The sequence below is a fragment of the Haliotis rufescens genome, unplaced genomic scaffold (assembly GCF_023055435.1).
Source record: "Haliotis rufescens isolate VD_foot unplaced genomic scaffold, xgHalRufe1.0.p SCAF_13, whole genome shotgun sequence".
Classification (NCBI taxonomy): Eukaryota; Metazoa; Mollusca; class Gastropoda; order Lepetellida; family Haliotidae; genus Haliotis; species Haliotis rufescens.
This window is the reverse complement of record NW_025963813.1, coordinates 11386172-11414050: the sequence shown is the minus strand read 5'-3', so window position 1 is coordinate 11414050 and position 27879 is coordinate 11386172. Positions and strand designations below refer to the sequence as shown.

General features: G+C 38.2%; 1 protein-coding gene across 1 annotated transcript in view; it reads right to left on the bottom strand.

Moving 5' to 3' along the window:
- The window catches only part of LOC124139089, a 144390-nt gene extending 118170 nt beyond the window's left edge, over positions 1-26220 (bottom strand). The window contains exons 1-3 of the mRNA XM_048394184.1: positions 26030-26220; positions 17072-17158; positions 10812-13153 (exon numbers count right to left, since the gene is read on the bottom strand). Coding sequence (XP_048250141.1) covers positions 10812-11042 — 231 coding nt within the window. The 5' untranslated portion in view covers positions 11043-13153; positions 17072-17158; positions 26030-26220. The remainder of the gene's footprint in view (positions 1-10811; positions 13154-17071; positions 17159-26029) is intronic.
- Between the last annotated feature and the right edge of the window lie 1659 nt (positions 26221-27879).

Below are 27879 nucleotides of genomic sequence, written 5' to 3'. Positions count from 1 at the left end.
AGTGATCACATGTTCGCTTCGCTCCAGTGCTTACAGACTGTTCATCGCATAATTCCTCTCAACAACATGTCACACCGAACGTCCACAGCAGCTGGGATAGCTGTCTATGGTGTGCAGCCAAGCCATTACAATTTATATCCTCTCCAACTATATCCAAGAATTTTCACTATTCAACCTGCCCTTTGAACGTAATACCTTCTTTTAAGTATCACAAACATTATCGTCAACTCTGATAACATCATCGGCTGAAACCTGTCTTGCTTTAATTAAACTGTATCAATACTTGACATCAAAGGATACACTTTATTTTTTTCCCTTTTGAACCCACTGACACAATCTCCATCCTGCCGAAAAGTATTAAGAAAATGGATTAATTGTATAACCATGGTTAGCACAAAATGAAACTGAACTTAAAAATTCAAAATGGATAGGTTACATGTATCAATTATTCAGCGGTTTGAATAGAGCATAATACATAATACCAAGTGATTCAGTGACAGCAGCTGTATAGGACCACACCCAAACGCCCCCATCCTCTTCTTGATATAGTCATCACCTGCCTGCCTCCTCAGTCTCATTTTTTATCCATTAGACACGACAATCTCCGAATTCATCCCTGATCTGGTTCTGTATACATGGGCTTCCAAGCCGAACTCCTATATAGTCTTTCCACAGGGCATAACCAACAATGTGAGCTCACTCCACGTTGAAACAAGATGGGCAGAAGGGTTGTTTGATCAGGCCGGTCTCGTAAATACACAAACTACTGGATTCTCACATCAAATATTCATACTCATGAAAAATAGAAAAACTAAGCAGACAAGTATTACAAAATCGAGAATAATGTGAAACAAAATTTAATTCTTAACCATCAAAATACTCAACTCATGAATTTTGTTTCCGAAGTCTTTATATTTAACTGGATATTGTCAAATCATAATCAGATAAAAGATCATGATATTTAAATTAATTCCGAACACATGCATCTTTAAGCCATAAAAAAAATATTATTTGACAAATTATTGTTATTATCAAAACTACAATAAACTCACTGATAGAAATATTGAAAGTTATGCAGGATTAAAACATGACTAAACCCTCAAACATCTGTTCATGAATTTATTTCAGTTATTTCATCTTTCAACAAAAATGCAAAATATGCTAGAACTTGTTTCACTTGTTCACTAAAGATGAGTAGCAAGATCCTGTACGTATCCCGTCTTGCTTGAGCCCTGGTATAACTGAGTCACTGTGTATCCTAATCATAAATCTAACCCTCAGGACATGCCCCTTGATCTGATAACACGCCGATCTTTAAAGTGTCACCAAAACTTGCCGGTACAATCATAAAATCAGGTGTGGTATAGACGTCTTTTTTCACTTTTACATAGTAACCTTTTCATCTCAACCACCTGCTCCAGCTTGTTCAATTTAAAACCCTACTAAAATCCAACTTGCAAAATTGTTCACCTTAAAACCCTACCAAAGTTTTTGAGGTTGGGGCCATGAAAATGCCATTGCTATTGTTACATACCTGTGAATAAACACTTGAAATGGATAAATGAATTTGAAATCAATCAAATAACACTGAAAACAGTAGGTTATCTGTTTCAAAATACAACTGGAAAATATTAACTTTGAATATCTTGAATACTTGAACACACTTTTTTCAAAAGCTTCAAATCTTTCTTTACTGTTGACATTCTTCGAATTCCAATCCAAGCCATGTTACCAACCAATATCACATTGTTCAACAACTCAACAATACCCTACTGCACAGCTGTAACGAAACCAAACATATATCATTTTCACTCAATCCTCCTCAAACACAGATACACACACAATCAAAAAGGACTACATGCAAATTGAAACTAACAGTCGACTGGAATATACGCCAAACACTATCAGAATCCACAAAGTCAAAACACATTACATGACCCTAACTGAACTCTCAATGTCTTACAATATACCAATTTTTAATTTCACTATCTCAACATCAGGATGTTTAAGGAGCTCACCCAATGAAAGTCAGAGCCCAATATTCATCCCTCCCTCTTAGATCTATCATGAACCTATACAATGTATTAAAATAGAAGTCAGACAGAAACAGTTTGCACAGCAGAATTAGAAATTTATAGGGGCTCTTGGCTCCTTGAGATTTACTGCTTTTCAGCGTTAGAAATTGGCACTAGTCCTGTAGTCCTTACCAAACTGCCCAATAGTAAAGGTATCCTAAGGACTAGTAGAAATTGGCCCATTTTCTGGGTTTTGCTATATGTTATCATTATAAGGACTAGTGGACAAAAACTGTTAGTTTCTAATCCTGCTTTTGTACAAGGGACTCCTAAATCATAAAGTTATAACATCAGGGTTATAACAAGGATGATTTGCTTAGAAAGTTAGATTTCAAACACTGAACATTACAAATTAAGCAGGTTCCTGTTCTTTGCAATATTATTTGTTGGGATATAATTATTAACCATGCTTGTTATGACCATAAATATATTTTGAATTTTATATTAAATTCTGATACAACATTTTTAGCACTTTTAAAACACCATGGAAACTCTTAACTATTCATTTAAATAATTTTTACTTTTAATTATGTCCCAAAAAGTCCTTTTTTAATCTAATTAAAGAATACAGGATATCCACAACATTATCAGCCTAACACTGATTTTCAAATTCAGCATGAACGGTCAAACGAGTCCTAGCCATAACTCTATCATACAAAATTCATGATTTAAGGGGTCCCTAGTTTCAAATACAAAGCCCAAACCCTGGGACCCAATTAGTATCTAACACTGCTAATATTCCCTCCCTCAGATATAATTCACACAAGTCCAAAAATCAGCTGTAATCTCTTTCGGCCATTATGTTAGAATGAGATTTACTGGGATCATTTCAAAATCTTTTCAAAAGACCCTATCTGTCCATCTATCAATGATGGTCTCCTAACACTGCAACCGACCTCTAAGGGCTAAACTGGTTGAGAGCTGGCTGTAGCTCTCTGACACAGATATTTCTCGTTCCAGGTTATAGGCTCTAGTCACGCACGACAAGGTATTTCACAACTGTTCTCAAAGATCCAGTGAGCTCGCCGGAGTTAGCTTGGCAAAGCTTGCTGGAGTTTATACATCACTGATCAGATGCTTGGTTGCCTAACAGGGTCAAACTGAAGGCATGTTTTACAGTCTGGGACAAGTCGAAAATTCACCTGCCTTGTGAATACTGTCTGGAAATTAGATTGAGTCCTTTGCAATTTGTTGATTATCGAAAAAATATCCTTTAGCAGATCGATGTTGAATTCAAATCCTGAGTACAGAAATATTATTGAGGTTCTGAGTGTGACAAGAATAAATGTCATACATCTTGTAGTATCAGTTCATATCGATATCTGTCCAGATATTCGTATAACAAATATGTTTACCATTCAAATTTGGGTAGACTGCAGTATTTGGGTCCCCAAACCGGAACGAACGTTTTTACGTTTTAACGGAAGTTGTCGAATGAACGTTCCACGCATGCACAGTTCGTTATTTACGGTCGAAGCGATAGGATTTACATCAAATTTTATATGAAACAATCCAAGTAGAGGTTTTACATATTGTCCAATTTAGGAAGAGTTATGCTTCAACAGAAAAGATCAATACTATCCAAACTAGTTTCTTGATATCAAATAATGCAAATATTATTCCACTGTGTTAAGACATATAAATTAGGGATATTTATGGCATACATTTGAACCCAGATGGTGACAATACAATACAACTGAGAAAGCCTTGAAATAGCAATATCTGAATGCCTTTATCTATGCACATAATGGCCGCCCTCCAGGTGGTTTTACGAGTTGAAATAATAGGCAAAATATTCAACCTTGAATACTGACAAATACCATTATTATTGGCCATTGTGATAAGGAGAAAAGAGGCTTACTTCAGTCTAATCTTTCTCCCGTGCCATACAAGGGCTGTCCAATAAGCATGCCTGGCCCAGTGTCCATGTCACCATTACCATAAAATCAATCTCCTGAGTATTCGCTACGTGAATCAAGACTGATGAACACGGACTAATTACTTGGCAGTCATTAAGATTCAGGTGGACAGGTTTTCCAGCTACTATCGTAGTACTGTACCTAATCACCTGGGGGCTCGATGGACATTAGGATAACTTCAGATCGGTCATTGTGTCCGCCATGGTCAGGGTATATCACCTTTGTGGTCAGTAGAGGGTGGGGTGGCTATTGTGTCACCACAGCGAGGGTAAATCAGCTTTGTGGTCAGGAGAGAGTGGGGTGGTCATTGTGTCCACTACATCAAGGTAAATCACTCTGTTGTCTCTTGCTGGATGGTTGTAGAGTGGTTTTGGAAAGTGGTCAGAAGGCAGGTGGGGGGTGACTCCCAAGTGAACACCCTCTCTGGTCAGTGAAGGGGTGGGTGGAGATGGATGAGAGGGGGGAAGGGGAATGGGAGGGTTCGGGGACAAAGGTCTGTTGGGAGGACCAACCAGTATTGTTTGGTGATCTGAGAATAAACAGCCCAAATTGGTAAAATCTTGAAAAGATAATGCAGTTGTTATTACAATGGCTGAATGAGTGGAAAGACTGCTATGGACTCCACAGTGGGCGGTGGCATCAAGAGCATAAGGCAAATGCTGGGGCAGGGGACAAAGGATCTGAGATAGGGGCCGAGGGTTCAACAGCTGGGACATCCACATGACATGGAAAAGTGGCCTGTGAGAGATAATTCAAAAATGGTGGAAAGGAGTTCAGGTGTGCAGTTAAAAGTGAATTTTAGAACAAGATTTTTTTTAAAGCGTCACTGACAGAATTCAACATTGTATATATATGACCTTCACATTGGATAAGGATCTTAGACATTCTGCCTAAATATCAGTATTTGAAATAAAGCATGAAAGTGATCAGGTCCTTTTCATAACCCTTTGGTAACACTGAAGATTTTGGGGTCCCGAGATTCAATACTACATTAGCAAAACTAAAAACACACTTAATTTTGAGCACTGCATATAGACGTTAAGTAAGGATATCTTGGATATAGCCTAGGACTGAGGTTTGGATGTGGACCAGACTAGGTCCTAAGGTATGGAGTCTACAACACATAGATCCAATTGGGAAGGTCATTAGCTTACATTAGTCCAATACAATACAGATCTTTGAACAATGACCCTGGACAAGTGGCACAGGTAATGTCATAACTTTGGGACATTAACTCCTGGCTAAGTGCTGGAAGGCGAGGTGGGGGGTATGTCCGAATCGTGTTCACAATGGGGAAGGAGCTACAAACCTTTGAGGGTTGTTGGGATAAAGACAGTCAGACAATGGTGTGACTATCACCCCAGCCATCTAGCTGGGCAGGGGAGGTACTTGGCCGTTTCTCAGACACAGCTAATCATCAAGTCCTCACTTACAGTGCATAGTCTACATCGCTGTGGTGATCAGTTCAGTTTGACAGGCTCTAGAGTCATACAATTCCTCTTGGTTACTGATATGGGTTCATGATCTAGAGCAGGGTGCTCAATGGCATGCCATGGCTCATGACATTGACATGACATGGTTCTCCTGTAGTTAACAAAATGGCAGTTCATTTACATACACGAGAACAATGTCACAAAACCAGTCAAAAGTAAGTGATCAGGTATTGAGTTATATAGGCAATCAAACTATGTTTACCATCTGGGGTTAATGAAATAGACATGTAAAAAACATCCTGAATTGTGACATAGTCCTATCACTGGCTACAGGGACACAGATGTTCCGCAAAACAAACACAACTGACGATGATCCATATTGTCAATTTTACCCATTTTGTCAATTTTTACACTGAAAGTCGAACATAACATGTCAAACTCTACCATAAACGACATATTGTTAAGCTTTTGATGAAAAGTCACACATTACAGATCAATTGTTTTATAATCTTTACACTGTATTTCAATAAAGAATAAAATACTAACCTTAATTCACACTGTTTAACAAGAACATTCAACTGACATTTCAGTATTACAAAAAAGCAAGTTAATTTCATCCAGCAAACTTTAAAAAAACCAAACTACCATTTTTTCTGTATCTTTACAACAAGTAAACTTAAACAACATCCAAGTCAATTGTCAAATATTTCCATGTAAAGATGTGAGCGGGACAAATGCCTTTCCTCTGCTTCTTGTTATAATCCACACACCAAGAGATTTGGTCCCCACAAGTCAACCCGACCACAACAGAACAATTACCAAGTGCAATAAATCTTAACTAATCAGGGCTTCTAAAGCTAGGTTCCAATCCAGCAGTTCCAGGAATCAGTCTCAGACTGAGGGCGGGGTGTAATCGGTGGGCCCCACCAGTCACCGTAGGAAGACAGATTGTGATTAACACCTGTCTAGCCCCTGTGTTCTGGGTACCTCACCTCATTAGCATCTCGTTAGCCTCCTTCGTTAGCCTCAGCCTGCCTCAAGCCATCGTCAAATTCCATCTCTGATTTCTCCAGAATCCTTCCTCGGCTCCCCACTGAAGCGACTGCTACTTTATCAGTAAAGAATGACATGTTACTTACTAAATAATTAAAAAATGCAGGCACTCTATTGTCAGATAATTGATAATATTGAGCAGGTAATATTTAATTAAATATTTAAAAAATTAAAATTTCTGAAACTAATTTTTCTGCTTTTTTCTAAATTCTAAACATTCTCTTTGTTAAAGTTAAACTTCTCTTAAAATATAAAAGAAAAATGTACCACATCAAAGTTCAGAAAATTCAGAAATATGTTCATACAGAACATTACTAACGAAAATATGTAACTATTCTAATTTGACAAATGTGTGATTGATTGAAATAGCTACGAAGACAAGCCCTTTTAGTCACGGATGTCATGAGTCACAGTGTATAATGATATGTACATGAAATAAATTATGTCTGTTTCATAAGGAAAATTCATCATCAACTGTCAGATCACTATCTGTAAAGCCATGCTCATGATATACTCTTTCAAAACATCAATAACAAAGAGAATGTTTTTATCTGACATGAAATAAACAAATTAAAAAACATCATTACAAACAAAATGTTCATACTCACACAAAGGATGGTATAAGGGCTAAAATTGTAAATTTTGAAAACATGAAAATATTTTTTTCCAAGCAAAATGGTCATTCTGAAGCAAAATTTGAACTTATGTTAAAAAGTCTGCTCAATGCAACTGTACTGACAATAAAGGTGCACAAAAGAATTAGCTGCAGTGCGAACAACAGAAAAGCAAGAACAAGCAGCATAGCCGTTTGACTTTGTAGCCAAGACAAGAGAGCTGTGGGGAGCCCGAGGTTTTTGCAGAGAACGATTGTTGAATGACGATAAATGTTGGTTAATAAGCTCTGTAGACATCTTTACCTGACAGTATTAGAGTAGTGGAAACCAGTCTAATGCTGTTAGGTAAGATGGCGCCAGAACCTAGACTGTTCTCACCATTCCTGCCGCGACGGGCATCTCCGAGTGCGTAGCGGTGACATACGTACGTAGCCAGGCGAAAGTGAACACGTACGAAAGTTGATGTGCTGTTCTGTTAGGCGTGAGGAAGGCCACGAGTGCAAAGCTTGAGTCTATCTCCAGCGACAAATATTTAAGCAGTGGTCGAAGTAGTATACACTAAATTCTCAATGGCAGTATCCCTGTATGAAATCCCTGAACAGACAAAGGACACAAACTATGTTGATCTGGGATAATCATCCCGAGTAGCTTTCCTCTACAGCGCTCACCGTCATCCATGTGTGACCGAACAAAGGAGAAGTCCAACACAACTTCCTCGGGAAAAAATCAATCTTCAAATTCAAATGTAACTCCCTAGAAAAATGTCACTGGCAACAACACAACTCCCAAGCCCAGCAAATCCTCGCTTGAATACCAATCTAACCCAACGACAGGGGAACGACCAACATAGCCAACATGTTCTAACTGACGTATCCCGAATCCGCTTTCTAAATTTATACCCAAGAGGCCGTTAATGACAGCTTCCATACGACTAAAAACTGGTTTGTGAGGGCAGTCGACTCTCCCACGTCTCGGTGCATCGCGCGGTCCACCGGGCTCCTCTCCCGACCTTCCGACTCGCAACACATCGACCAGAATAACCACAAGTCATTGTGTGGATGCTTAAATCCTGGAACGTAGCGGCCCTCTTTCGCCAATCCCTACTGAACCGCACCTTTAGAGGGTAGTCAAACCAACACTCTCTCACATGAAAAGGAAAACCGGGAGCTATTCGCTCGCTCATCCATTGACTGTTGACAAAGCCTGGCCAAGCAACTCAATCAGCGAGCGGCCTGACCTTTCTATAGTCTGCCTTTACAAAGTTTACAGCCTTGTTCCCTTGAAGGGTCGCTCAACCTGCTTGATGAGCCAAAACCTGTTCCACAGGGACGTGCCTGAATGCCTTAATGCTACTCTTCAGTAGATCACTAGCCACGTAGGTAAAAAAGTTGTAAAAAGGTCACATTGCATAGCGGTCACAAGGATTCAGTAACCAGCTAGCGGTGTATGCCTTTCTGTTCGTCAATATTTGCCAGCCATCTAATCTGGCCTCGTCTGCCTGCAAAGCCAGTGTCCCGACTGCTAGTGTTACCTTCCCCCGACCACATGCCCTCTGCCGCACAGAAACGCTGTGTCAGATCAGACCTACGTCAACCCACCATCAAGCCAGCAGACCTAATTTACACAACTACTACACATTCCAATATGAACGGTTACCCAAGTCCCTGGGATGTGCACCTATCACGCCAATAAAGGCTGGATTTATAATGGCTGTTACCTGGTTACAGGGATAAACTTTGCTCTGACGATATGATGTGATGGCACTGGTTTCCATAGGAACCACATAAACGGGAGGAGGCATTTGGGGCCACTCCGTTCACTTTTTATCTCTAACACTGAAGCATGGCAGCATTTTTCAATTACTCGGCACATGAAACTCTCTGCACTCATCAAGCAAAGTCTATTGAATTACAAACGTTTTTTCCATTGCTACTTTGTTCTGACATTCAACAACCCATCAGTTATCACCTGAAGCTAATCATTAATCTTCTCTTCATTTTAATAAACTATTACTAAGCACATGAAATTTATGGCCCTAAACTCGAGCTTTCTCACAATAATAAACCTCAATATGCTATTAAATCATAACACCATTCCTAACACGTAACACCAAGACTGATAATTAAACATATCCTAACTACTGTGTGAACAATCATACCCTCCATTGTAAACGACATCTAAACTCATGCTACCACAATTTATTTGAAGAAATAGTTCATAAATCAAATCAAGCCAAAGTATGTTAAAATAATGCCAGTTAATTAAAGATGATGTCATGCACTTGTGTACAAACAAGATTAAAACAGCCGCCAGAGAATATTCTTAACCAGTTTCCTAATGAAAAGCTAAATCTTTAATGGTATCCACTGTGTAAAAACTGTATTGATGATATAAAGAAAGATGGCCTCGTCACATTCCCAGAATAAGCAAATTCCACAAGATCCAATAAATCCCATTAATCAATGAAGCACCTGCGCTGCTATGTGTTAACAATGTATGAGACAGCAAGTTCCCGACTTGGAGTCGACACCAGCTAAGCCACAATATCAGGCAAGAATGCATATGTCAATGTATTCAGTTCAATACACGAATCAAACCTACTTAATTCTCCTCAGCGACCGAGATAAATAAATCTGTTTGTTTATCTTGCTTTGATAAGTCATGAATTGGAAACAGCTTTGATAGCAATCAAATTTGCTAGGGGCTTTGCAAGCTTATTGGCAAGGACCTGTTCTCTATCTTATCATACCAAATCAACATTTACGGTGTTTCAATCTATTAAAATTGATCATATTTCAATTTTTTCATGTTCTCCCCTGGAGATTTATCAAATTAAAGTGCTTCAAGTCTTTGATAAGAAAACTAACCCCTAAAAAAGTAGTCATGCTTTTTAAACTAGTTTGACTTTCTTAATCTCAGATTGTATGTATTATTTTACATCAGTGTCGCAACCAATTACCGACATGACACAAGTAACCCAAAATACAACTTGAATGAACTTTGTTGGGTAAATATTAATTTTACCGAAAATATCACATAAAATTTGAAACATCTGGTAAATATTATAATAGCGACTGTCTCATTATTCGGCCACATGTTTGAAGCTCCTACACATTGCGGAATGACCTTCAAAGTATCTTCAGTAAGCTGTCTCCTACTGGGAGATAAGAAGGGAATTAAGTAATGGTGATAAATTATGATCCTTCGTTATCACTCAAAACCAAACAGATACAAAGGAATTGCCCCTATGGTCAGATAAACCATTAGTGTAGGTTAAACCTAGGCTTGCTTCATACAAAATTTATCCCAGATACGTTGGTATTACTACGTGAATGGATTTGCTGATATGCTTTTCCAACTAGTTTTTTCTCGTTCATGTTGTAAGTGGATCACTAATGTCCAATTCTAACATGTTTTTTTCAATATGTTATGCTTAAAAACCCAATCAGCCATATATTCATAATGTAACATCAAATTGTACCTTAAATATTCCTTATTACAGGTAAGCACGTTATGTTTTGACTTATGAATTATGGAGAATTATTTTATTAACATTTGGGTAATAAAAACGTTTGCAGGCTTTTAGCAAATGTGTTAAACTGAAACGTCCAAAGTATGTGACACTCGACTACAATAACATGGGCCTACTACCCGAAACTAGCAGGTCTACCTCTACTGTCGAACACTCAAAATCCAATTTCTCATTCACGTTCTTACCTGTCGATCTTTTTGAAATTTTAAGAAGGCATCTTGAAGGCTTGTTTGTTTTGGTTCCCCCCAGTCAATGACGAATGAATTAGAACTTTTAGAAAATGTAGGCTTTTTCTTTGACTCAATTGGCATGGTTGGTGGTAAAATGTCACATGTCTTTCTCTCACGTTCAGCCATTTTGTCAACATCAGTGACAACTGGTGAGACCTTTCTGGATTGTGTCAGATCTAGAAGCATATTCACATGCGAGTTTTTGTCCAGTCTGATGGACCAAGTCAATGTCTATGTCAGCACATTCCATGGATTTATCAGTAGCAAGTGGAGTGTTTTGTGATTGAGCGAATATTACTGACGGAATACACACCGGGAAGGTGCTTTGTTTTGAAGCTGAGCGCCTTGGAAATATGTAAACACTAAGTATGGCGTCGTAATTTTGTAAGCTCGGTCTCCATTGGTTAAAACGTTGAAACATCAACCAATCACATATCATATGTTATATCTAGTTTACATTGGTTACAGAACTCCCACTTTGACCATATCCCAAAAGCCTCTTGAATATTTAATCGTGAAAGGTGATCAATCGGATATGATCAGTGATCCATGCCATGATCAAAGAACATAAATACCGACTAGACTCAACATGACGTAGCGGGAATGTGAAGCACAAGTAGAATTCTCCTTATGCATAACGATTGCTTATAAAAAATCAAAAGAAAATAGTTCACCGGATCTGTTATTATAATTATAACCATTTTATTACAATTAATTTAAAAAAGACAATGTTTGGTACTACCACATGGCGAGACGACAACATTAGTTCCAGATAACTAAGAATGGGTCCCTGTTAATGCCCACAGCGGACGAAACTGATCAATAACTGAAACGCGACCCCATGAGCAATGAATGGGAGATAACTCCTCATGGCTTGCCAGCAATGCGTTAAGCGCAAATAATTGACACCATGTCCAAGTTCGCCCAAAATTACCACTACTAATAGCAACATAATAGTGTTATATTGAATGTCAGCGGCAAACATTATTTTGCATCAAGTATAAAACATAACCTGTGGATGCCCAGCCCAAACACCGATGGACTTTCAAATGTGAAATAAACGTCTATTTGCTTTGCCCTTTCAATGTGACGAGACAACGAACTCGATGATGTTCGCAGGATATAAGGCATAAATGTGAGGACTCGTTCGCTAGGACAAGCCACGAGACAAAAGCATTTCTAAAGTAATATATGTTAGATAATATAATATTAACTGATGTAAGTTTCAACGCATGGTGATACGCTGTGACTGGAGTCACAACATTGTACAGGGAAACACACTACTCCTTGACTAGCGTACATGGATATTCAAAGTGCGATATTAAACAACAACCATTCCGACGCTATCTAAAACAGATTCACACGCACAACTTATCTGGAAGCCAGCCATTTCGGTTTGGTATTCAGCATTTCCCACACTGACTGCCACATCGAAATCAACACAGAGTGTCTTCCAAACATTTGTTCGTATATATCTGTACTTAGATCACGTACGGATTGTGTTAAGCGTATACCAAATGAAAAATACTCCACATACGAAAGTTCATTTATTATCTACCTGTTACTAACCACAACAAATCCGGTTTCAAACAGATATTGTGCAGGTCCGACGTCACTTGCCTCCACACCCACATCCCCGCAAACCAACCATCTTTACCGCCCCCTAAACACGACCCTGCAGACCCCCCTTCATCGGTCACACCCATTATATTGCCTTGTTGCTCTCACGCGGCTTCAACTGCCACCGTTCTATATTCGTTCACACAAACCTCGATAAAATGAATTACCCAAATCGCACAAAACATTCACTAACCTACCTATACGCTACTAATCTTTTAAGTGACATTAAATAGTGTTTCTATTTCCAGGACAATTCTAATTATCCATCACCCTTAAAATAGTTGTCTGAATTCTTTGTATTTGTACTCAGGTAGAAAAAATGTGACTGTAATTAGCGGAGTTAATTCTTCAATAATCCCCGTAAGTGTCAATCCCTCCCTCAAATTCCCTCCGAAATGAATCCACCCATATGTGCTAAACGCTTAACAATACACCACACCTATGATAGAAATGCCCCACTTACATTTACGGCTGGTCAAAGCTAATGAAAAGAATGTATTAATGACTTGAGGCACACCATTCGTGGTTTTCAAAGTTCAAAACAGATTTCCTCAATAATCACGTGACTTGTCCACACCGAAACGTGTCAATTTCACGATCACTGTCTCTTTCAAGCCTCCGAAGCCACGCCCACTGTTTCATTAGGAACATCCTGTTATGGCGTCGGCCGGTTGAGTCTGAAATGTACAACGTACGTCACTTAGTGGGGATTTGAAAGGTGTCAATTTCACAATACAACGGGAACTCTATTTGGTCATAAAAACGACATGAATGGGACATATCCCCATGGTACCAACCAGTACAGTACACTCGGAAATAGTCACACTAGAACCTGATTTTTTTAACAAGTTGTGGAATCACAATCAAGAGATTCACACAACACAATGGTTGTGTTCCTGGCTGTAAAACCATTCACAATTATTTCAAAAAATCATATACAATATGTATGCCTACACTGACATTGTCAAATGAACGATCCTTTTTCTCGAAGATTTGGTTTATTTGGATAAAGGGTTGCACTAAATATCATCATCATCATCATCATCATCATCATCATCATCATCATCGCATTCTACGCAAATCTAACTTAATAAAATATACATATCATCATCATCATCATCATCGCATTCTACGCAAATTTAACTAAACAAAATATAAATATCATCATCATCATTATCGCATTCTACGCAAATCTAACTAAACAAAATATGAATATCATCATCATCATCTTCATCATCATCATCGCATTCTACTCAAATTTAACTGAACAAAATATACATATGCAGAGCACATAGATTCATATCCGTAGCATTGGTTACATTGTTTGGAACAAACATCACCTCTATTTACGCTCTTGAATGGTTTCTGTGTGCACACTTGATACGTTATGATGTGTATGTGTGTAGTCCCTTGGTCGGATCGGCGATGTTGTACAACACGGAACCAAGACGTATTAAGGATTAATATCACTTCACACTTTAATTGTCTTGTTTAGAAGTCAACTAAATTAGACTTCTCTAAATACGCATGTTTTTTTCCAGGTTGCATTGATATAAAAAAGAAGAAGTAAAGTTGTAAAAGTATTTGGATTTATGGCAAAGGAGTTTAAAAAGTCAGATCTGGCGTGATATTATTTGTTTTAGTATAACAAAAAATGAGGATTGTAAATGGTTTGTCATAAATCAGTTTCCTGTCCATGGGGTGTTTTGTTGATGCGGTCGATGGTTGAGAACACTTTTTTGGATAATTTCGAGTTCAAGATAGTTTTGAAATCGGTGTGGTTCGTAGTTGATGATGATGATAATGATGTTGGAGATTTAACGAGCGCTTCCGGTGTTGCTGATGGTTCTTAGTGTTCCGGAAAAGTACAAAACCCTGTTCTGAACATTATATCCTAATTATAACTCACCACTTAGTGACCTGCGAAATATATTACTTATATGTATCATGTAATTTTATCATATATTAGTTATTAAATCTGACTTATAGGACATGAAAAATCGTGTTCTGAAAAGTACGTAAAAGTCACTACATAGTGAGAGTTGGAAAATTCAATACTTATACCAATTTTATTAAATAACAGTGATTCAATGTAATTAATAACAAGCCATGGAAAATAGCATGAATCCAGATTTACCACAAAATATATAATTATCATAAAAACTAATTAAAATAAAATATATTTTTCACATTTTAAACATGAATGAATAACACTACCCATGACTTTCTTGAACATTATTTATTTCAATTCTCACGAATTATATGCAAAATATCTAAAACTGCACCATGTACAAGAAACGGCTGATGGTGAATACAGGTTGTTAATGGTATTCAGGCGTTTGAATTTTATTTCAACAGTTTGAATTTTAAATTTGGTATTCTCTATAGTCCCTCTATGTCGACAGGTGGAGAGCGCTGGCCACGTTGTACCAAACAGGCCCCACCCACCATTCCATTCAAGTTAAGCATGTGTCTATTCATACCATAGCCTCAGGCATGCATTCAAATTATGGCAATTTTACAATAAAGGCCCGCAGCGGGAGACTGTCAATGGTTTAATATAACCATGAAACATATTGGAGAGCTTGCTGCTTTTAGTGGTACTCATTGTCGGTTTTACAATAAACGGACGTTATAGCGAGGAGGCCATGTGACCTAACATGGTACCTCGTTATAAAGAATATTTCTTCGGTTAAACAAGTTTAAACGATTATTTGAATGGTCATAGTTCACGTGGTTATGAAACGAATTAAACGAAATTAAATATGAAAGAGTTTCGTCGACACGAGACAGACATGAGTGGATATTTGTCCGGTGGTAGTGTCATTTTAACCGAATAACACTCTATTGCTCTACACGATCGAGCGTAATGCCTTAATTGTGATAGCAAATGATATATAGTTATTCGTTTGAATTTTTCTAATCTACATTTGTGATACAGAAATAACGATAAAAGAGGCACAGAAGGTTTAGTCCATTTACGAAGAATTCCGTTATAAAATAATTTCTAACTAAAGGAAACACGTGAATAACTAAACATGTGTGTTTCAATTCCGCATGTGTTAAACGCATATCTAAACGCATATGTAAAATATATGCCAGTTTAATCAAAATTCTAAGTCAAACCAAACAGCAATGCATTTAACGAAACACGTTATAATAATTTATGAGCATGATTTTGATTAAGGCCCAAATAAACTGTCAAGTTAAAATTCAATAAAAAAGATGATTTTATCGGAAAATAATTTGTCCTGAATTTATTACGAATGGTTACATTTAACTATTCAATTCTACAGTATAAGGGAAAAGGCAATACTTAATGAAAAGGAGTGACTAACTGTCTCCCTTCTTGTATCGATACCATCGAGTATCGCTAGTCAGAGGCACTGCAATTTACAGAGGATATAACCCCTCAAATACGTACCACACACGTGAATACTATCAGGTAAGTTGTTTGCTTGTGGCGAGAGTGGCCGAGCCGATGTCTACCTGAGCGAGATGTGTCACCATCATTAAACAGAACAGACTCTACCTGTAATTACATATAACTGCTGATGCTTAATTGTCTCTAAGAATATCAACCTGTCTGTCAGTGTAAATTCAACACCTACCTAATCGCAGTCCAGAGAGGGTACACCGCGTAACATGCGTGTCCGCCACCCAACTTTCACCTGTATGCGAAAGCTCTCTCACCTTGGATGCGCGTCCATATGACAGAAGGAATTTGATTGGTTACAATCTAACTCAGGCCGCGAGCGTTTTGGCGCGGATATTATTCTTTATAGAATCTAGCTGCGCGCGCTGACTATGACTATTATTAAATACAAAAGTGTTGAATTTGTACAAGTTTTCTGTTTTGAAAGATGGCTCGATGTAAGAGGGGGTGCGGTTTGCAGCCAATCACCAGGTTAACACAGCATAGGCGTTTCGTACTGTCTTTGTTTATGAAATGGTCTGATGGTTGCTAAGTAGCAAGCGGCATAATGTATTTGTGAAAAATCTTTACATAACGACGTTTGTTCTTAAGGAAAAAGGTTGAACATATTCAGTGGATTCGTAAGTCCCTGATGAAACCAGTTTGACAGGTCTTTAAAGGCAGTGCTCTAAACTGTCATGTAGGAAAACTTGCGAATTAAACGAACCAATCGCTAATGTGTTCGTATCGGTCTAGTAAATGTCAGGTTACAACTGAAGCATTTAATCGACTTTTTATCCAATATAAGTACAAAAGCTCAGGTAGATCTTCTTATAAATTTCAAATGAAAGATCTTGGAAAGAACTAAAATATATTAATCAGGGGTTTGTAGATTCTGCTAATTTTATCTCAAATTCGCACATTAACTCTCAAAAGCATATTTTGAAACGTGATTTTGGTATTTTATTGTCAATTTCCCCTCTCTCAGAAAACACACCTTTGTATATAACACAAGCACGTTTTTTCTTTTCAAATACATCAAATTTGTAAATTACGCCTGTGGTTTTTAATATATAAGAATTAATAGTTGTATCTTTGAAACACAAGTGTGAATCTTTTAAAATAATTCGTTATCACGGGGCAGATAACGAGGAGGTATATTCTAAAGATGGAAATTTACCTGTCATACCTAATTTACCGGGCTACCTGCAGCCACATCGTTCCGTATCTCGTGATGGGGGAATCTCCGAGCGCCGGGGAAACATTCCTAACAACAATTAGTCGAAGTTGTCATTCAGCGCAAACAGAGGACAGTTGAAATTTGAAAGCACGAAAAAATTGTGATTCATGATCACAATTTTGAAAAAATATATATATGGTTATATGGATTGAATTAACTAACGTTGATGATCCATGTGCAACTGTTCTGATTCATGATCACAATTTTGTATTTTGAATTTATGGAAATAAAACTGAATGATTCAGCTATTTGCTTCCACAGCTTCTCAAACGAACTCTCCAAATTCACGAAAAGTACTTTGGTAAAGAGTATCTCTGAAATAGGATTGTGCAATCAAGTTGGGTTGAGTTTAGAGTTTCAGGACCTGCTCTGTAAATTTAGTAAAGAGTCGGTACAGGGTTATCTGCCTTTGAAATACACATGAACGACACACTAACGAATCGTTTTCTTTATCTGGGATCAAAAAACTATTTAGAGAAGAACAGACATACGATTAATTGTGATAATATCTATGCGGAAAAAATCGAGTCGTTTATCCAATCTAAACCATTGACGAAAACGTGAAACATGAACGGGGCAAGGATACTGCATCAACGTCAACCAACTGTTCTTATGACGCAGCGTTATCACTTTATGACGTCACGGATGACGTCATATCGCTTTGTTCAAAACAATGCACCAATACGACGTCATATTTTTTCCCACTGACAATGAACTTGGTCGCTGAAATGCATATGTAACCTTTATGATTATTTCAGAAATAAAAGAGTATACACGATAAACAATCTCGACCTTTTCCGTGACCATTCGGCTTGTTTCGGAATAACCTGAGAAATCACGGATGATGAGTTTTGAAATGAACACATCTCCACCCATATCCTTTCCGCCAGCTGAAAGACGAACCGAGACAGGCTGGTTGAGTGTCTGTGTCGGACTGTAATGTCGTTGTCAACAAAACGACAGCTACAACATCGTCACGAGCCAGTGACCTACCACTGTCTACGAATCCCGCAGTGAGTTTCCACACGACTGACTTCGAATAAAAACGTGCACGTTGTTTGACGACTCCCACTGGGGTATTTAGTGCTGTCGGTGGCGTGGCATCCAAATGGTGTGTCTCCAATTTTAATTTTTCATTCGACAATGGTGTTTCTGGCGACGACGATAACGATGAAGATGAATAGTTTAAATTATTTCATACGGTTATCTATGACAGTAGATATTTGTTTTTCCCTGATGTTAAACCAATCGTCCCTCACATCATCATAATCGTCATCATCAGCCAAATCATAATTTCTATCATCATAATGTTCTAACTGGTCATCGGGGACGGTGGGCATTCGTCACCACTCGCATGTTTCCGTAATCTGAAACATGTTTCAGATTCGGGTTGTCCCGAAATGACACGAATTAGTCACGAATGGGACGGTGGGGTAGCCTAGAGGTTAAATATTAAATGGGTTCGATTCCCGAAAAGGGTACAACGTGTTAAGCCCTTTCTTTGTGTTCTCTGTCGCCATTTAGCTCGACAGACAGTCAGACATACAAATACAGACAACCAACCAGCCAGCCAGCCAAACAGCCAGACAGACAGAACTTCCGCATAACATGTTCATCTCCATTCGTGACCAACTCGTGTTATTCCGGGACAAGCCGAATGGCGAGTCGTGCCCCTCTCATGGCCATTTTTGCGACCGGGCTCCGTCTTAGCGCAAACGGGCATACCTAAAACAATTGTCAACTCGTTGCGTAATGATTCACGCATCTTTACCCATTTATTATATTTATTTCAGATGCAATTTAAAGCAGAGCTGGACATGCGGAATTATACAGTATGACCGATCACATTTAACTGTGTCTTGGGTATATTTTTAGATGCAAGACATATGTAAAATCAAAAATGATTTCTGAGGGATTCTGTGACGAAGAACTTGAAATCATACGCGCATTCTGATTGGTTTGTCGTAATTTCGGACATAACATTCATCGATAGGGGGACGAGTCTTCTTGCAGATTACGGAAAGGGGCGAGTGCTGACGAATGGTTCATCTCGTTATCAGTTGAATTACCATTCATGTTCTCTGTGTATCATTCGCTGAAACGCAGCCGGAACATCTGTTATGCAAAAATAACACGCGAAATGAAATGTAGAGCAATCTCCTTTATGCAGTAGATGCGCCCTTGTATACATCAGTATGTAACTAGGGCATGCAGTTATAATGATGGGGCCGAGAACGAGGCTGAAACGTTCACTGCCCACAGTAACACAAGAAACATGTTTTTTACTAATGGATCCGACCATTGAGGAAAGTACGACCTTTTAATCATAATAATATAAATCAATTGATACCAGCTCACGATGCGGATATAGGCATGGGTAACGTAACAGATGAAAAAATGGAATAATTTCACTCTTTATCCGAAATATTGGGATTCAATACAGCTTGATTCAATATCGAGAAGGACGTTAAACGCGTCCTAACTGTCTCTCTGTATGATATGCGCACCATGTTGGATCGGAACCAAGTCTACAGTTGCTGTTATGAATTGTCGACATCCTCGGGTAAATCAATCAATAAGCGTATTCAATGGGGAAAAGTAAGTCTTCTCTTGATGTTTTGGGGGATTTTTTTTTGCAGGAGATTATAATGATAACAATAAATATAATGTTATTAACATGCATCTTTAGTATGAAATGTAAATAGCAGTAATAAGAAAAGTAGTAGTAACGATTATGATAATAATTTTCAAGTTATTATTATTATTAGTAGTAGTTGTAGTAGTATACAACTTCGTCATTTGACGCATAAAAATTGGAACTGCGTGCATAGTTGGCACAAAAAACATAAATATCAGAGCAAACTAGAATATCAGGTACGGGCGGGACAACACTTTGCATTGGGCCTGATGCTTGCTCACTTTGAAAACTGATGTAACAGCGTTTATATGTTCAGTGGGTTTTGAAACGACGTGTGTCTTCATGTCAAAATATTCGACTGTGATTACTCCAATTTCAAATTGATTCTGGCTCTTAATTTGGGAAACGTAAGATATCTTTAATTATTGATTTGCTTGGTGAAAGGTCAGCGAAGCTTGACCGAGAGTGCACTCGGTGACTGAGCCGGACCACTGGGCGAGCGTTGTTGAAACACGAACGTCACGGTCTTGTCTGAGGAGTGCGACGCCCAACTCAGTGCATCTGACATACGACAACACTTTAAACATGACGTGAAATACATGTTTATTTGAAACAGACTGTCGGAACCGATTTAGAATTGATTCGGCGAGGTGAAATGGAGTTCAACGTCGCTTTCCAGATTATTGCACTAACAGTTCGGACTTCTGCTGGTGTTATTGTGCTAGCCCCAGATATACCATACCATATCAACGTCGGTTGTCTCGACATGGATTGTCAATAATATCTCGACTTGTAATGTCAATATTAATAAATACAGTCTACGTTGGCTATCTCGAGTTGTCATGTCGATAATAATAAACAGTCTACGTCGGCTATCTCAAGTTGTCATGTCGATAATAACTATCACTGTCTACGTCGGTTGTCTCGAATTGTAATGTCGATAATAATAAACAGTTTACGTCGGCTATCTCAATTTCTCAGTTCGATAATAATTAATACAGTCTACGTCGGTTGTCTCGACTTGTAATGTCGATAATGATAAACAGTTTTCGTCGGTTATCTCAAGTTGTCATGTCGATAATAATTATCACTGTCCAAGTCGGTTGTCTCAACTTGTAATGTCGATAATAAAAAAACAGTCTACGTCGACTATCTCAAGTTTTCATGTCGATAATAATTAATATAGTCTACGTCGGTTGTCTCGACTTTTAATGTCGACAATAATAAACAGTCTACGTCGGATATCTCAAGTTGTCATGTCGATAATAATTAATATAGTCTACGTCGGTTGTCTCGACTTTTAATGTCGACAATAATAAACAGTCTACGTCAGCTATCTCAAGTTGTCATGTCGATAATAATTAATACAGTCTACGTCGGTTGTCTCGAGTTGTCATGTCGATGATAATTAGCACTGTCTACGTCGGTTGTCATCTCATACACGTGTTGTGTTGTTAATTTCCTGTGTCTCCAATCGTATTGCTATGTGTCTATGGTGCTGTTACTTGATCTGTGTGGAGGTTTTGAAGTATATATACGTATTATTAGTTGATTTGATCATTTCGAGAATCATCCTATGTAATGGATTAGTATATTCTAAAATATTTCTAAAATCACAATCATTGATCAAATACACAACCAAATCATGTGAGATCAGGAGATATTATCGTGTAAATTTCCCATGAAATTAATAACGATGAGTTGTGTCCAATAACAAGACGAACACAAGCCATAGCGACGCTCGTAACGAAGGTGTTTGCACGTCCAAATGAAATCTACCAAATTTTGAACGGACAACACTCATCAAAGTCAAAAGTTCAGATAACTCTCAGCGAACACGTGTCAGTAACATTGCATGGCAGGGTCGACTCTTTACTTTATGAAATTGATTAGTAAAACGTGCCTTTGACATTGAGTGACAGGCTACGTGGCATGTAGCAACGTAACTGTACACTTGGGCGGTCTATGAAATACATGTTTCTTTCACTGGTTGCATGTGCGGAGCCGTGTCGACATCTCTGATGGAACAGGACAATTTAGTGTTCACACGCTCCCGAAGGAGTAATCTCAATGTTTTCACAAATCGATATGATTTTTTGATTCGGTATAGATTCGTAGTTGAAACGAGTACAAGTGATTCATTTTTAACAATATTTGGCTCTCAGGAGCTATATCCTTGTCGGTCAGTCGGTACTATGAGTACATAACAATATTTACTTTTCATATTATATTATATTTTTTAGATCCGTTTTCTCTTACATGTGCTATTTTTGCATCAAATTAGTTATGAAATACGTTTTCATTGTAGTTTGCCTTCTGGTATAAATTATATACGATTAGTTCATGTAAATAGAAATCTGAATAAAAAAACAGAGCTGGAAAAACAGGAATCGTCCACCATGGCGTCTCTGTATCCTGTACAACCGCCAGTTACAGTGTTTGCTTGTGTTAATGTTCTTTCATATGATTTAAAATAAAACTAGTGATTATTTGAAAATTGTATTATTCACAATGATATTGTCTTTAAAATACATATATTACAAACATGATGTAATACACAGACACCCTGCAAATACTAGTTTATATGTACCGCAGAGAACAGGCAACTTTGGACAACAGCAATATTGCAGCATTATTGACGGTCCGGTAGCCAAGTGGTTACAGTGGCCGCTTAATACGCCAAAAGACACGGGTTCGATTTCAATGTAGGCTCAATAGGGAAAAGCTCTTTCTTGGTGTTCCCTGCCATACGCAGAGAGATCTTAATGAGATTGAAAAAATGATAAACATATTTATTGCGACATTAATTATTTTGAAGTCGTATCATGGAATAAGGAGATGGAAATAGGTGGAAATTACAGCAATTAAATCTATACTTCAATTTTAATCGTAAATTTTAATTTTGTCGTCGATTTAATTTACACGATCTTAAATTGCAATGTTTTCTCTAGTAGATGCCCCAACACAAATGTCGTTCGTGTTTATTTACAACCGTACATACATTATCTCCACGTAGGTTTGAGTTCAGGAAATAAGATAGCCAATGTTTTCCTTCACATCTGACGAGGAAGGAAATAGAAGGGAAGGGCAGGTGAGGAAGGAGCGAACACAATGTACGAAAATGTATTTCAAGTATTTGAAATAATAATATGTGGTAAACGTGTTAATTTCATGTGTGCATATATATATATATATATATATATATATATATATATATATATATATATATATAATAAAATAATAAAGTCCACGTTAGTCCATCATCTTCTTTATATCAGTTTATATAAAGAAGATGATGGACTAACGTGGACTTTATTATTTTATTATATATTACATGTACACCGAGTGAACATTTACCTCATTTTTGTGTATATATATATATATATATATATATATATATATATATATATATATGTGTGTGTGTGTGTGTGTGTATGTGTGTGTGTGTGTGTGTGTGTGTATATAGAAATAGATATATATATAAATATATCTATATCTATACTAGTATATATATCTTTCTATATATATATATATATATATATATATATATATATATAGAGAGAGAGAGAGAGGGAGAGAGAGAGAGAGATAAGTATTGCATTTATGCTCATTGATTACACAATTAATTTTAGTATTATATTCCATTTTGTTTATGATTCTAATATTTAAATCCGTAAAGATATTTTCCTGTCTACGGTCGGCCATGACGTAGACGCGTGACATGATGTCACCACTGAGGCAAAGAAGCCTGTGCCGATCTCTCCCACTGTATTTGCAGTGTGCACGACCTTCATGACAGACACACTCATGTATGCATCAGAGACGTGCGAAGTTATAATCTGATTGGTGTAGGTTACCATGGTAATTTGAATGTGAATTTACATGGGTCAAACACAGAAAAAACAAACTATTTTTTATGTTTTGGCTCAACTTGACATAAAGTACATTTAAAACAGATTCTTTCTAATACCTTATAATCTTATACCGTAAAGTATATTCCATAGGTGTCGGCTACAAGTTTTCAAATTTAAGTTTATCGGAATGTCAATGAAGGAGTTGTCAGCTTTATACTGTAGGTTTATGCAAAATAAAATTCGTATTTTATAGGTGAGTTGTGAAATAGGGTTAACGTCGCGTTCAAGATTATTGCACTTGCATAGCAATGTGCAGGCACCTGTGTGTGCGTGCGTGCGTGCGTGCGTGCGTGTGTGTGTGTGTGTGTGTTAGTTAGTGTGTGTGTGTTAGTGTGTGTGACTACTTGTACTAGTCCGGACTAATGGTTTAATAGAGCTAGCTCATCGAGATACCACACTGCAGTGTCACAAGGATACCCCACCCAGACACGGTATAATGAAGCCTTGTTTTCACTACCTTATGTCGATCGCCAGACAGGGCAACAACAAGTACAATCTTTTTACGTAGTATTGGTATGACGCGGTCAGGGAATTGAACCACCGACCTTCCGCTCTCCGGTCAGACTTTCTATCCACCAGACCATGGCGGGGGACCCACATTCTATATATTAAACAAAACCCACATATATAGTTTAACCTCGTTAAACTGGACCCCATTTAGGCGTGCCATCTCGCCTCCCGGACGATGTTGTTGGTATCGACTATATAAATTCACATCAACATTAATCTGTACCTTTGACACATGTATTCGGATATTACACGGTTATTTATAATCCGGACGACCTTTCTGGAAAGGCTACTGTCCGGATTAACGATGTTTCAATGTACACATACACAGTATCTTTATAAATCCACCCTTAGTCCCAAACGTTTGTTTCTTCTTTTTGTTAATCTCTTCCAAGATGACATGTATCCTATAAGAGTGAGTGAGTGAGTATGGGTTTACGCCGCTTTTAGCAATATTCCAGCAATATCACGCCGGGGGACACCAGAAATGGGCCTCACACATTCTACCAATGTCGGGAATCGAACCCGGGTCTTCGGCGTGACGAGCGAACGCTTTAATCACCAGGCTACCCGACCGCCCCTCTCCTATTATAAGACGATATCTGGAGTGGGTGAGTGAGTATGGTTTGACGCCACGCCAGCAAAATTCCAGCAATATCATGACGGGGCACACCTGAAATGTGCTTCACACATTGTACCCATTTGGGAAATGAAACCCGGGCCTTCGGCGTGACGAGCGAACGCTTTAACCTCTAGGCTACCCCACCGCCCGACAGTATCTGGAGCAAGGACGGCGTGACAATAGTCATGTGACGTGCCATTCGTGACCAACTCGTGTTATTCCGGGACAAGCCGAATAGGCTCATGCAGGTTACGGAAAGGGGCGAGTGGTGACAAATGGTGCAGTACCCTCAATTCCACATGTCCCGAAATCGTAGAGAGCGGGAAAATACAAGGAACTCCACATTTAAACTCCGAGTGATATTCAATGCTACCAGTCATCTCAATAACGAATCTCGAATATTTCGTTCGGATACAATCCATTTTTAATCCCCCGGTGATAATCAAGATTATTCTTTTTTTGTTAGTTCATATTATAAGCTGATTTTTTGTCACACCGGTTCGTTTTACTACACTTCAGCAGGCTTCATGGGTATCGCCAGTTTTCTAATACAAACAGGGGCGTACAAAACTGGTTTTGTATCAAAGACGCATTCACTTTCAAACTCGATAAAACTGATACAACGTTTGTTGTCTTACCAGTTTTACAACATTGTTGACTTTGCCAGTGATGCACCTGAAGATCGGATACACATGAAAACAAAGAGTACTATATACATACGCGGGTGGGGTTGGGGGTTGGGAAGCACACTTTAACCATGTTGACAGATGAACTTATTGCTAAATCATTCAGTGACATAACTGTTTGATTGGCATTCCATACGTTGGTGAAAAAGAAACGTGGGTGTACAATGTTGTACAAAGTTGTACGTTTTCTTACTCATTTAGAGACATGTTTTCATCTAAAATAACATTTAATTGACACATTTTTGAAAAAGCAAACTCATATTGTTTTCCGTTATTAATTTCTTTAATTAATTTTTTTTTTTTTTTAACAACATAGAACCCTGTGTACTATAAAGGTAAATCTACACTCTTGCTAAATAAAGTGGGAAATCACTTCATATCCATTAACACAAAACAGCTCATTCAAGGAATGAATATAGGGATGCTAGTAATTTCAGTAAAGGTGCAATCAGCATTGTCATCACCTACACAGATAAATACAGCTGTACATATCACTCTTCCCCAACATGTTTCAATCGCAGTCTAACTCACCTGTGCGTACCTGTCACTCGGCGTCTCCTGTCTGTTATCATCATCATCGTCACACCTGACACAGGTAAATTATAATCCAGGTAGATGCGCGTCCCGACCTTTTCCTCCCAGCGTCTTAAGTAAACCCCCGCCTACGCGGAACCGTGAACGCTTTCATGCAAACCGGTACTAATGGCGACATGGTCCGCGGTTCACAAAGAGGTTGTGGTATGTTCAGCTTGAGCAACGCTGTAGCGCTCTGTAAACGAGAAGCCGTCTGACAGGGAGTTATAATTAAACCTGCAGTTGTTATGTAAGTCTGGGTCATAATGTCAACACATCCATACCCGGAGGAGGGAGCTATTTCTCCGACAAGTCTCTTAATGGTTTTATTGTATAGGCTGAGGGGAGACATGTGAGGGTGCCGCGACGACCGTTGAGGAATATGGTAGAATTAAGTCATTAACTTTGGGCAAATGCTACTAAACAATGTTGCAATAAACTAGATAATATTTGAGTTGTCTTATAACTGATAACTAACAACCTTTAAGATTGACATACAGGTATTTAAATTTAAACTAAGAGGCAGTAACACAGCTACACGCGTAGAGTTGAAACGGATAAATAAGTTCAAAGTCATATTTCTGTCCCTCTATTTCCAGTTTGAAGCGGCATACATTCGTATTATTATCATTTTTACATATTCCCTTACGTTTATGAAACAATATGCATACACGGATCTCAATGAACGTATCTAGAAGAGGTCGATATCCAACCGCAAGAGAATGATTTCGTACCACTGGGAGTAAGTCGGGTGTTTCCGTCTTGCTCCTGCTGACTGTAACCAAGGAGCAGGTTTTGTTGGGTTCTTCCGAGCGCGAAAGATGCACTTGCGCGTATGCATGCACCAGTGACAGCTGACAGCGAGTGGTAGGAAGATGGCTTGAGATTAATGCTGCTTGTACATCTTCACCAAAGGGAAGAATTTAAGCAAAATCATTCTATTGCACAAATGATGTGATATTATGTATGATAAAGCATTTCATAGACCAGGCTAGATACATCCTCAACGAGAACTACTATTACTACTACAGTAAACTACGGTTATAACGAACACGCTTATAACGAACTGACCGATATAACGAGCTTATTTTTAGTCCCGACCATTTGTTGTATAAATGCTGTTTATATGCTTATAACGAACTACGGTTATTACGAACTAAAATTAGTGGTCCCTTCGAGTTCGTTATAACCGTAGTTTACTGTACTACTACTACTACTACTACATCGATTCAAGATTACGGATTTTGATCTATTTTAAACGTATTCTTATCACAAACTTCAAAGAGAAGAATTTATGTCAATAATTCTATTGCACAAATAATGAGATATAATGTATGATAAAGAATTTTGTGGCCAGGTTTAACTACAATCCCCAACGATAAGAATGCCATTACATTCGTTTGCTCATTCTTGTCTCATCTCAATGCTCTGTTTCACCGTGTAGTGTCTCCTTGAGCTGTCTGGGCCATATGTAAAATATCCAGGTATAAGATTCAATGCTTTTTACTACATTTAGAATTGTTTATTACTCTGGGCTCAGTCAGGTATGTCGACGGACATTGAGTGCAGTTAACTAAATATAATTTGTTTGTTTGTTTGTTGTTTAACGCCGCACTCAACAATATTCCAGCTATAGGACGGCGGTCTGTAAATAATCGAGTCTTTACCAGACAATCCAGTAATTTACATCGTGAACATAGATACACGAAAATTGGGACACGATGACATGCATTAACCAAATCAGAGAGCCTGACCACCCGATCCTGTTTGTCGACACTGACGGCAAGCATTGTCGCTTTTTACGACAA